The sequence below is a fragment of the Lepisosteus platostomus genome, chromosome 23 (genome assembly GCF_059453375.1).
Source record: "Lepisosteus platostomus isolate fLepPlt1 chromosome 23, fLepPlt1.hap1, whole genome shotgun sequence".
Taxonomy (NCBI): Eukaryota; Metazoa; Chordata; class Actinopteri; order Semionotiformes; family Lepisosteidae; genus Lepisosteus; species Lepisosteus platostomus.
In genome coordinates, this window is record NC_142633.1 from 9,063,170 (window position 1) to 9,075,543 (window position 12,374).

General features: G+C 50.0%; 1 protein-coding gene across 1 annotated transcript in view; it reads left to right on the forward strand.

The window, feature by feature from the left end:
• The first annotated feature begins 312 nt into the window (after positions 1–312).
• Positions 313–12,374, forward strand: part of LOC148642002 (pleckstrin homology domain-containing family G member 5-like) — a 102,257-nt gene continuing 90,195 nt past the window's right edge. The window contains exon 1 of the mRNA XM_088617255.1: positions 313–1,395. Coding sequence (XP_088473381.1) covers positions 1,305–1,395 — 91 coding nt within the window. The 5' untranslated portion in view covers positions 313–1,304. The remainder of the gene's footprint in view (positions 1,396–12,374) is intronic.

The window sequence follows — 12,374 nt, forward strand, 5'->3', positions numbered from 1 at the left end:
ACCAGGTCTTCCTCTGAGTGATCCTGTGTCGCGAGTGGGCTAAACTCCGCTTGATCATATTCGCCTTCCGTGTGGCCACAGTGTCAGCTTTTGATGGGGCGTGATCCCTGTTGACTGCAGGTCCCGTCTCCGTGTGCGCGGGCACGCCTGCGCTCTCCACGGGCTTGGAGCGGCGGCGGCGTGCGGCGGTGTAGCGCCCCTAGCCGAGAGAGGCGCTTAGGAGCTGGAGAGGAAGGGGAAAAAAAAAAAACCTGTGAATGAATGGAAAACGCTTTTGCCGTGCTGGATGGAGCGAGCGAGCGAGCGAGCGAGAGAGAGGGGGGGTGGTGGGGGAGACGGGGTTTCGGCTAGACTGCGCTGCTCGGCTCGGCGTGGATAATCTGTTACAGGAGCCCCGCGCAGAGAGACGGGACATTGGAGGCGGAAGCTTGATTTGGGGAGACAAGGGTATCCGGGAAACGAAAACTTTGCTGGTTTAAGTATTGCTACCCCCCCGTTATTTCTGCGTGCCCGTGATCGCGCCTGTCTCGGCAGAAGACGGAATATTTAAAGAGGATGCGTTAAAATGAAGGTTTGCTTGTATGTGGAAGTCGCAGGAGGGGGGAACGATACTTATCAACAGGTTATCCCAGCGCTGCCCGCGGACAGCTCGGTGGAGGAAACCTTAGCTGCTGACGAAGGTATTTTTGTTATTTACAGCTCCGTATTTACCTCGCAATTGCGCTAACACGCCGGGAGCCCCGCTCCATAACCGAGCGATAAACGAAGAGCAGGATTGTTGAAGAAGGAGTTGTTGAAAACTGAGAGAAACTATGTCAGACGACGACAGGTTAATTTTTGGCCTTTTGGGATCCCTGTATATTTGCCTTTGATTTTGAACCCCACATAGCTAAGGCAGAGATGACGCGTCGGCAAGTTTCCAAAGGATAACCCCGTGTTTGTCGGCAGCCTGGGCACACGGACGCAGAAACAGACGACGCTCATCACCATGAGCGAAACCCTACAAGAACGGCAAGAAAAAAATAAAATAAAAGACTTAAAAGTATAACCAGGAAACGAAACTTTTTTTTTTAAAAGGAAAGGAAAATATGAATATCAATAAAACGGGACCGGCTAAGGGATGAGAGCCGCTGGTTGTGTCGAACTTAAGTTTTTATTTTTCGGGTGAGTCGGTGAGCAGCGATGTCACCGACTTTTGAAAGCTGCTGCTGACTGCTGGGCTGCCGCAGAGAGTACAAAGTAACCGGGAGCTGCACCCGTGGGTGCTGTCTGAGCCGAGGGACCGCCGACAGCCCCGTGCCTAGATGGTTCCGAACAAGTGGACGGTGATGAGCTCGGTCCTGCAGAGATACGGGTCGCCGCCGAGGAGCTGGCTCGGTCTCCGCCTGCGGATGAGTAAGTACCGTTCGCGTCGCCACACGCTGCGGGCGCTGGCGCCGTTCTTGTGGAGGTCGTCGTCTTTAAAACTAAAATGGTTTTAAAATGAAAGCAGCGAGATTATTAAACGGAAACAGGTAACGCAGTGGGTGGCCCTGTGGTCCGATCCGGGAGATGGGGATGGGTGAAGGCCGGGGTGGTTTGGTTTTGGAGCGCCCGGGACGAACTTCAACAGGGCGGGTTACTGGCAAAGGAGATGTGAAAGACTAGCTGTTGGGCTACCTTCCTCACCCGACCAAACCCGGGCATACTGTAGAGTGTTCCTCAGGTTGGGCTGAACCCAACGACACCTGAACACGATACAAACGAGAGCCTCCATGAATCCTGTCAGCGGGGCTCGGTAATGGCTGCCACCAGCCAGGCAATCCAAGGTAAAACCTAAAAATGTGGCCGGTCGCCCACCCTGCTGGTTTACCGTCAGAATGCGGTGGTGGCAGCAGCAGAGTCGGAAAACTCTACTTGTGGAAAATTTTACTTCAGAGAAAAAGGCACCGGCGCTTCCCTTTTCAGACGTGTACATGAGGCGCCACATTGTCAATTCTGTTACCGGGCACCGCCGGTGTTTTTCAGCCTGTTGGCTCTCGGTGGCCTTGCGTGAAGCTGTCGACGCGCGGCCGGCAGGGTTAGAGACTGGACTGGACTCCTGTCTTGGGGGTTCAGACGTACCGGGGAGTGCGGGGGGGGGTTACCCCCCATTAGGGCTGGTCCAGTTCTGGGGCTGGAAGGGATGCGATAGATTTAGTAACTGGGAAGGAAGATCTGCGGGGCAGATTTACATAGCACCCTGTAAAAGTGGTCAGGCAGCATTTGGTGGCAGGAACCCAAACCGTTCATTAGCCATAGCTAATCCGCTGACCTGCGTGAGCTGCCCAGCAATCAGCTAATTAAGCTTATTCTGGTTCGGGAAGTCACTGCGCTGGAGCAGGTTAAATTGGTATCTGTGTTCCTGGCACCCGGGAGGCTTTTACATCCTGCCTGTGTTGTGGTTTGGTTAAGAGCTCTAATGAGACTTGAGAAAGGCCGGTTTTGAATCCAGCGGAGGAACGTTTTAAGATTTTCCTTTGATTTGGATCTTTTCAGGAAAGCTCCCCAGATCTGAGCCTTGAGTTGTTCCGGCAAGCAAAGCAAGGGCTTTGTCGTGTTCATTAAAGTCTCCTTAATAAAGCTTGTTCGGGTTTGAACGCCGGGCTTGGTCTCAGCCTGAAAAAAGCTTGTGGAGCAGAGCTGCTCTCCAAGAGGAAATTTGGTTTTCCTCTCTCTCTCTCACTCTTGTTTTCTTTCCTTTAGCAGCTATTTCTGTGATTTGCTGACTGAGGAAAAAAAAAGACAGTTGAGTTTTACAGAGCATTGCCCACTGTGGTTAAACCAGATATTTGCTGTGAACAGGTTAGGCTGGCCAGGGGTGTGACTGGGTGGTGAGAGACGATCAGTGACCTGCACTGTGGAATGATCATCAGAGACACCAGTGGGGTGGGTGAGGAGCTGTATCCTATCATTGTGGAGTCACCTGTGGAAAGCTCTGTCCAGCGCTGTTTTTTTTTTGCCTTAAACTCGGGATTTGAAGGTTTTTAAACCAAAATGGGCTTCATATAACTTCTCCTGCCACTGCCTGGGAACTACAAGCGAGTTAAAATGAAAAACCAATGAGATGTTGCCTGGAACAAAACACGGGGCACACAAGGGAGCCCGCTCAAACACGCTGGAAACACTGCGGCTGGGCCTTGTGCAGCACTGAGGCTGCGCTGAGGATGTGGAAGTGTTGTCATGGCAGGGGTGAGAGGCCGAGAGGACAGCTGCCAAACGGAGAGCTGCGGTCAGGACACATTCACCACGCCAATCCACAGCCATCTGGAGCGGATGGCTGTGGGTTTGAGTCCTGAGTGGAGTGCTGCTGCTGCTGCCCTAGTCATGAGCAAGGTCCTTAACTCGGTTTAAATCCATCCACCTCCTGGCCACTTTATCCAGTTCAGGGTCACTGGGTAGCCTTAGAATATCCTGGTCAGCACCGGGCACGAGGCAGGCTACGCTCTGGACAGGACACCAGAGCATCGCAGGGAGACACCGACATGCACACACACACAACAGGGCTAGTTTTCCCAGAAGCCAGTGAACTTACCAGTACGCCTACGCACTATGGGAGAAAACTGGAGCAGCCCTATCTCTAAACCCCTGTGGACATGGGGAGGACACACAGACAGCACCCCAGGACTGGCAGTGAACCCAGCGGGCGCCTGTGCAGTGAGGCCGCAGTGCTAACCCTGCGCCAGTCCTTAACCCAAGGGGCTTCACTTAAATACCCCATCTGTATATATGGGTACAAATCTAAGTACGCTTAGACAAAAACGTCAGTCAAATTATTCAGAAAATGTGACGCTCATCTCTTTTCTTCTCCCAATAACAATACAAATCGCAAAACCTAGACAATACGACAGTTCACGTGTTGGTTTTTAATATTTTGGAACCATTTTAGCTGGTGTTTGTGTTTTAAAACGGTGCAGCCCACTTAGGTAGTTAAAAGTGATTCATGTACTGTACCTAGCTCTAAGCCTGGGTTGGTTTGAGTTTGGTAGCTTGGAAAGTCTGGCTTGGAAATTAGGCTCGGGCATGAGGAAGCAGCATCGGACAACTGATCTCCAGGCCTGCTTGAGCTGCTGTGTGAGCGCTGGCGAGGGCAGACTGGTATTACTCATGTCCAGTAGTATGAGACCCAGACTTCATCCAAATCTGCGCTTTGTGAAACGGTTACTCAGCTCCTCAGATGGGGAATTGTGGGGATGCGTTAGAGAGGCACTGTTCGCTCTGCAATACAGCACACCGGCACAATCTTGTGTTGATGAGCTCTGCGGGGAGAAGAGGAAGAGCAGAAGGGAAAATCTCCACATTGTCGTGACCGCTTCATTGATCTTAATCACATTCCAGCGTCTTAACTAGTCATCTGCCCTTGATTGTCAAGGGTGATGAGAATAATAACTAATGACAGCTGATGTGCAGAAATCTCAGTGCTTTATCTCCGTCTGGCCAAACATTTTGGTCACTTCTCCGAGGAGACAGCAGGCAGATGATTTTTTTTTTTCCAGGCAGATCTGGTCGAAACTTGGCCTCAGCTGCACATTGCAGAGTTCCCAGTCCAGCGCTTTTTGGTGTTTTTTTTTCCTCCTTCCCAGTGGAGAGTGGCCATCGGGGCTTGGTGAAGAAGTCAGCGCCTGTCAGATGGGCCCCTGATTGAACCTGGGTGTGAGGCAGGCAGGGAGGCTACAGTGGGCCTGACATTGACACACAGACTGCAGTTCGGAGCTGAAGGCAGCAGATCCACATTTAGTCGACAGTTTGGTATATTCAGATGTGCTGGAGAAACTAAAAATGTAGGAATAAGCGTCTTCGATTCAGCTGTTTTTAATTGTTTTTCAAGTGGGGGGGGGGATAATGTTCGCCTCTTTCTTGGGGATGTTCCCAGAGTACTTTAACAGAACAGCTGTCAGGGTGTACAGCCTCAGTCCACACTTGAAAAGACCCCCAAGACTGTTGATTCGCTGAAAGCCGTCTGCTTTTCGTGATGGGGGACTTGTGCGGCACCAGCAGGGGATGAGCCGCTGCCAGGGGGGTCGCAGGCTGAGCGGCTGTGCCAGGGTGTTGGCACACCTGCGCCAGAGGAACCCCAGGCCTCGCCGCTGCGGGCAGCTCCGGTGAGCCGTGCCGCCGGCACAGGCAGGAGCAGATCACAGGAGCCCAGCAGGAGCTCCCTCTCCGCTGCGATGGGGGCATGGGATGCCCACGCTCTTGCCTTTTTAAAATGAGTTGTATATCCTCACCACGGGACCAGAGGAGCTGGAGAGACAGCCCTGCGGGTCCCTGGAGCCGGGCAGTTCAGATTAGCCATCTCATGCAGTGATCGGCCGCACTCTCATCAGCAGCGCCGCCTTAACCGTGCCTGCTGAGACCAGCTCTTGCAATATTTAATTATTGGCAACAGCATTGCAGTTTCTGCATGGCAATGTCCTTGGATGCCTGTTTTCAAGAAGGCAGGTGTGTGTGTGTGTGGGGGGGGGGTCTCTCCGGAGAACGCTGTCATTAAAGGGGGGAGCTGGAACGCCCTGCGATCTCCCGCTCGTCCCCGGCCCGTGACTGCCGACAGACGGTCCCGGCGCCTCTTTCCTGCCCTCAGGGCTGCGCTGCTGGGAACGTAATCTTCTGCTAATCTACAACTGGCCTGTACAGAAGTGCAGGAAAGCCTGTAATCTGGGAGAGGATACTAGGCTGCCTTTAATTCCTTGGATTCTCAGGCTGGGGCTCTTAATCCCCCTTCAAACATGCTGGTTTAATCCCTGGCCAGATGTCCCTGTCTGCCTGTCTGAAGCGCAGGTCCTGTCCACCCTCCTGTTCCCCTTCTCTCTGCCTTCACACCCCCTGCGGATCCTCCCCTACTCCTCTCCTTCTCCTCTCCGCTGGTCCCGCGGCGCGCGGTACGCTTTCCTGCCGAAATGACAGAACAGGGACGACGTGGCTGTAGCTCCGAACCCACCCTGGAAAACCACAAAACCACACAGGCCGGCCGGCGGCTGTTGCTCTTAAACACCTCTCCAGTCAAACTTTCAACTCTCCTTGCAGGTGCAGCAGACTAAGGCAGGACACACGGGCCCGTTCCTCTCTCTCTCTCTCTGCGTGTTTAAACATTCCATCCAAACCCGTTAAATAATTTAGCTGCAAGAATCTGTGAAAACTCAATTCAGACGGAATCAGATAGCGGTCTGTCACTCATCGAGCTCTTTGAGCCATTTCTGTGGGATAGTACAAGCCCGATACTGGCTTGGTGCATAGCGAAACATCTTTGGAAGTGCAGTGAACAGACTTGGAAAACTTTCTGTTCATAACAAATCTCTATGACCTCATATTCTTGCGTCTAATTGCCACCTTTGAAGTCAACACGTTCATCTGTGGTTGAAAGTAGAAACTGCTGAATATTTTTTTTTAGATCTTTCTCTGTGTTGATGTCATTTTCTTTTTTCACGCACTCCGATTGTTTTTTGATGTTTGAACTTGCACAGATTGTACCACCCGTAGGAAAACGGCGGCTGTACGGACTAGCCCGTTCAGCTCCCGGGCAGGTTATAGGTGTTTAAAATACTGTAGGAAAGCATGATGTCCATCTGTCCTTCCATTTTCTAAACGGCTTTATCCAGTAGGGGGTCAGGGGGAAGCTGGAGCTTAACTCGGCAAACAGCTGGCGCCAGTTCAAGTACACCCAGGACAAGACGCCAGCCCATCGCAGAGAAAGCATCATTTTCATAAAAGGAGTTCCAGCCCGTTTTAAAACCAGTTTGTTTCATTTTCTGCGGGTTTTGTTGAGCTAGAAATGAGATGACTTGAAAGGCTGGAGCCCTTGTTAAAAATCCTTTTCCGTTTGTCGTGATTCATGTTCTGAGCAGCATTTGAATACACAAGTAGTATACGGTTATTCATTGCTTAATATAACTGATGACCGTTTCCCTCAGTTTATAAACACATCTCCAGAGGTGTACTGTCGATGTCAATTAACAGAGCCGTTGGCTTTGAAAAGAGAGAACAGAGGAGGGCGTTTGCTTCCAGTGGGAAGCAGGAGTGAAGGGGTTACTGTGTTGTCTCAAGCAGTGGTTTTATTCATTCACATGCCAGTGGCCAGTCTTCTCAGAGGGGCGAGCCCTGGGACGCTGTAGGAGACTGGGCCCTGGGCCTTCTCTGGCCTCGAGCCTTTCACAGGCCTCGGCCCCTCCGTCCCCCGGCTCAGATGCTGCTCTGTCGCCCGGTCGTGTTCGATATCCCCTCTCGTCTCTTTCCCCCACCTCGCGATCCGGCATTCAGGACACAGCCCCAGAAAATGGAGAAGGAACTGGGATCTGTGGGTTTAAGCACTCCTCCACACCCCTGCCACGTGCAAAACTGCCCCTTTTAACCCTGTATGGTCTGAATTTTTTATCTTTGGGTGGAAAATAGGAAGAAGTGCTCGTTTATCGTTAGCATGCTGCTTTCTTCTGACTCTTTGCTGTTGTCAGGCAATCGCTTGTGAAGTAACTGCAGGTACCTACCCCAAACGAGTTGGGTTTTTGCTTTTGTGCAGCTCATAAGCTCACTGCCAAACTGTGGTGTCAGAATAATTGCTTGATCATTTACGTAAGGTCTCTATAACGAGTGCCCCCTAGATAGGATCCATTAAAAACGTGATCTTTCCTGCCAATAACAATGTAACTGTTGCATGGAGCATGTTATTATATGTATTAACTCTTTATTCAACTTTAGCATATTTTCATCAGCCTAAGTGTTTTATATGTTTGGTGCTTTATGTCAGCAGTTATCTGTTCATCCATGCAAATTGTGCCAATCTTGGCTCTCCGTCCTCTTTCCTGACTTACTTCTTTCCTGAAGGTAAATCTGTAGGAGAAAAGAAACATGTACTGTATCTCATGTCTGAAATTTGTCCGTCTTCTCATCCTTGAGACAGTCTGTGATGTTGCTGAAGAGTGTTAAAAAAAAGCAGAATACACTGATTGTCAAACGAATGTATAAATTCATTGAATATTACTCACAAAATTATAGAAAATAAGAATAGATGAGGCGGGTGGAAAGGTGGCATAGTGGTTAGTATTGTTGCCTTGCAGCACTAGTGCCCTGGGTTCATTTCCTGGGGTACTATCTGTGTGGATTATGCTTGTCTCGTGTTCACATGGGTTTCCTCCCACAAAAATATATAAGGCTAGGCATTTTAGCCCTTAAGGCTCTTAATCTGGATAACAACAACAAATACTCTTTGCATCTGGTCTTGTGAGTGATTAAACCTTTATCAACTTCGAAATATCAAGCAGGAAAAAAATCTCTAGAGTCCTTTGTGACTCTGGTTCTTTTTTTGCTCTCTCCTTTCCAAAACCTGCAGCCAGCACAGCCTGTTTAAGGGTGCAGCATGTGGCAGAGGTTGGTAGCAGAGAATCAAAGTGTTCCTCCTACCGGATGTCCCAGACTTTCTGTGAAAGGACATGTGGATGACATCGTTGCTGTGTGTGTGTGATTGTAGGCCAAGGAGAGGGGCTGCAGACCCATTGGGTTTAGAAGAAATGGAAGCATGTTTCTCTAGTGTAGGGGGAGTGGGGTGTCAGTCTGTCCCTATGTGTCTCTGCATCTGAATTTGTGAATTAAAATTTCTATGGCTGCTGTAGGGCATGTTATTGCAGAAGATGCTGTTTTCTGGTTGGTGCTCAAGGCTTTGAGTGTCTTATCCGAGTCCAGCGTGCCACACAGGAAGTGGTCAGTGTGGCGCAAGTGTCCCAGGATGAGGACAAGACTGTGTGGTAGTTAGTCATTTAATTAAGGCCCCACGCACTCATAACAACCAGGGGGAGCAGCTCAATCCCTTTTCTGACTACGCTTGGGGTTTTGCGTTCAAAAGAGCGTTCCAGGGCTAATTAATAGGGTGGCTTCTTTGAGGTTGTAGAGTACATCTTGGATTAGTTAAGAGAGTCAGGAAATATTGCGCTGTCCTTCTTTTCCCAGAAAACACTGTTTATAAATATCCCTGCCCTTCCCGACAGCAAAACATCTCTTCACAGATTGCACGTTTTAGTCACAGTTACAATCTGATGAGAGACAGTCATGTCACACTTTCTACACAGTATTTATTCAGACCTTGATAGCCCATGTCCATTGTTTTACTTCTAACCTGTGAGGTTACATAGGTCAGGGTGTACGCAGGCAGAGGTACCCCTCCCAAGCATCTTGGAATGCTTAATGAACATTAGAGGAATCGGATAAGACTACTAGCCTTAATGGCTTAAATGTACTTATTAAATGTACTGCAGTGTTTTATAAGTATGTGTCAACTGTCTGGAGAGGTTACTGGCCATGAAAAGATGCTACTTAAAATTAATTAACTGTACTATTTAATTGGTTTTTCAATTAGGAAATCCAGTGCATTAATCTTTTTAGGAAACAAAGAGAACCTCTGATAGAATATGTCTTCAGGAATAGCTTTTTTGGTTATCAAGGCACCATTGTGTTCGGTAGCCAGAGGAAAGCTTTTGGCAGCTGATTTCTTTATGACTCTTGATGAAATTGAGTTTTAAGGCTATGAAGTGGACACCTGAAAATACATTACCGTTTGCAGCAGGGTGCCTCCATCTCAGATTGATCTAAACCTGTCCCGATGAGCATCTGTGGTGGGTGAGTTAGACTAGGTTCAAGTGGCAGAGTGAAGTGAGCTGGATCCCAGTGCAGCAGGCTTGTCAAAGTATTTTATTGGCATCTGGACGGTACTGGAACTGAGCCCAGGTGGTGCCAGACAGCAGTGGGAGCTGACAATATCCATGATGTTGCAGGGCGAACACAACCGACAGCGGGCAGAACTCTTCTGTAAAGGTCTCTCGGCTCGGAGGAAGGACATCCAAGGTGTATTTGCTCTGTGAAACTGCTGAGAAAACAGCTGGTTCCGAGCAGTTGTGAAATAACTTGACTTCTGGGGGCCAAGGCCTTTGTTCTCTTTAGCACATAAGTTATTTTAACAGCAATGAAAACACTTTTGTCAACAGTTTGCACACTTTGGAAATCAGTAAATGTGCAACTGAAGTGGTATTTAATAGTCACGTTTCCTTCTGTCACAGCTAGTTCCTTTTTGAAGATGATTTTTTTGAAGCTACACACATCAAGACAGCAGCCTTGGGCATTTTTCGCCCTTGTTGCAGTTTCTGAACTGCGTAGGACATCAGGATGTAGCTAAGCAACAGTACGTAAAAGACAGAATATTAGCATTCTCTTATGAGCGCAGTGAAGTAAGTGCCTGAAACGGCCAGATACCGCCCCTGCAGTTAAAGGGTTAATGGTGAGCTGTGAGATTTGAACCCTTGTAGAGTCTTCAGCCTCTGGTGGTAGCTGTCTTGGACCGCTGGTGCGAGTTGCCTTGGGTATGGTTGTTAGACTGTAATATAGACAGCAGATCTCTTGACCTCCAAGAGGGTGATCGCCCCTCCCTTGTGACATTCAAGCCAATTGTTACCTTATATTTCTCTGCTTCTTACACGCACTCTGCACGTTTATTTTGGAGCCATCTTTGCCTTCTGTTGTCTCCCCGTGAACGCTACCCTCCTGCCCCTGACTCCTGGAGTCAGGGAAGAAGAGGGAGGTCGACGAGGGCTGGGAAGGGTTGGTTCCATATTTTCTCGAGTCCTTACTCTGGTCTTTGGATGAGATGCAATGCCAGGGTCCTACTGTGAGGCTCTCACTCCTCGTTCGCTGTCTTGAGTTGAAAGCCTCGGCCGAGCGAGCAGGCAGAGGTAGCGTGAAGTAGCATGCTCCAGAGCAGAAGGCTGTGGGTTCGAGGTCCTGCCGCAGGCATTACTGCGGAACCCCTTGGGTGAGATGTGTTGTCCCTTGCTTCACTCCACCCAGCTGTACACTGGGATGAGACCCAACCTGATGAGCCACTAGTTCTGAGCCACTTGCCTTGTCTCTGGCAGCAGGGCTCCGAACTCCATGCTGGAGGGTTGCAGGTTCAGATCCCAGACGGGACACTGCCCTTGTGCTCTTCAGCAAGGTGCTTCTCTCCCATTGCTCGAGTAAGTTCCGGTGCTTAATAAATGGGTCTTCAGGTCTCCTTTGTAAATGATCATTTGTTTTCAATTAGCTCATCTTTGTCCGTATTTAACTTTTATTGAAAGATAATAAGAAGCAATTATTCTTGTTGCCCGAGTGGGGGTATTCTGTTCTTCATCATGCGTAGTTTGGAGTGAAAGTTCAGGAGTCTGGTCTCATAATGGCTCTGAATATCTGGGAACAAATAAGAACCTTTCTTTGTCCCTTCCCATCTCCACATGGGAACAACAACAACACTGCAGAGCGTCCAGGGACTGGGGCTGCACACTGCCCAAACCCACAGGCCGAAGTCTCACTGCGGCCAAAAGGAGAGAACTGGGGGGGAGAACTCCGAGATAAAAAGAGAGGAGTTGACCTGCCAGAGCCAGGGCACCGTGAGTTACTAAAGCTGCAGAAGACTCCGAGCTGGACGGCAGGGGCTGGCCGACGAAGTTTCTTTATCTGCTGCTGTTGTTTGAGGTCCTGGTTAAAATTTACAGGGTGTTTTGTGAGGCCATTAAAGTGAAGGTTTTTAACCTGGCCTGGATTATTATCATGTAGCCTAACCTAGGCGGTCCCTTATTTTTCTGGGGTTGAGATTTCGGGTGCAGTTCTTCTGCTTGTGCTTGCCGAGACCGTCTAGTGCGTCTCTGGGCTATAGTGCCCTTGCTCCCGTCAGCGCTGTAGCTCAGCTGCCCCTCTGGGGGCTGGTGTCCAGCTGACGGCGCTGTTCTGGCTCAGGGCGCACCCTGGCCCAGGACAGACCAGCCCGAGCCCAGCCGGCTCTTTGAAGAGCCCGCTCCAGCCCTCCGCCCGCTTCAATGTTCTCTTTATGTGCTGTACACGAAGAGGAAATGAGCCCTGTGTTCTCAGGCTGTCCAGCCAGCCTCTTCATTAACATCAAGCTCTGTGCTCCTGCAGGCTGTTTCAGATCACTACCATATGTCTGCCGAGGCCTGCTGAGTACAGTCGAGTGACGTGGCTCCTACCTTAGCCTCTAATTTGTCGTCTTGAAATAAGAACGCTGTTTTTTCCCCCCCTCTGGTGGCATTGGTGCGCTGCCTCCCTCTTGTGAGAATTGAACTCCCCTGTTTCTCCGCGGCCGTTCCGCAGCAGACCGGTCTGTGCGGCTGGCCCCCCCTGCTGGGAGCGGACCCCCCCCGCCTCCCCGACAGGGCAGCCTGTCTTCAGCAGCTTCAGCAGCACAGGCATCGGTCCAGCAGCACAGCGGTCTGATCCGTTCCAGGTTTTGTGAGCTGCCGCTTTCCAGCAGACTGTTCCGATTAAGCAGAAGAGAAAACTGTATTTGATATGATTTTATCTTGTCCGTCAATGCAGATGTCTTTGGAATG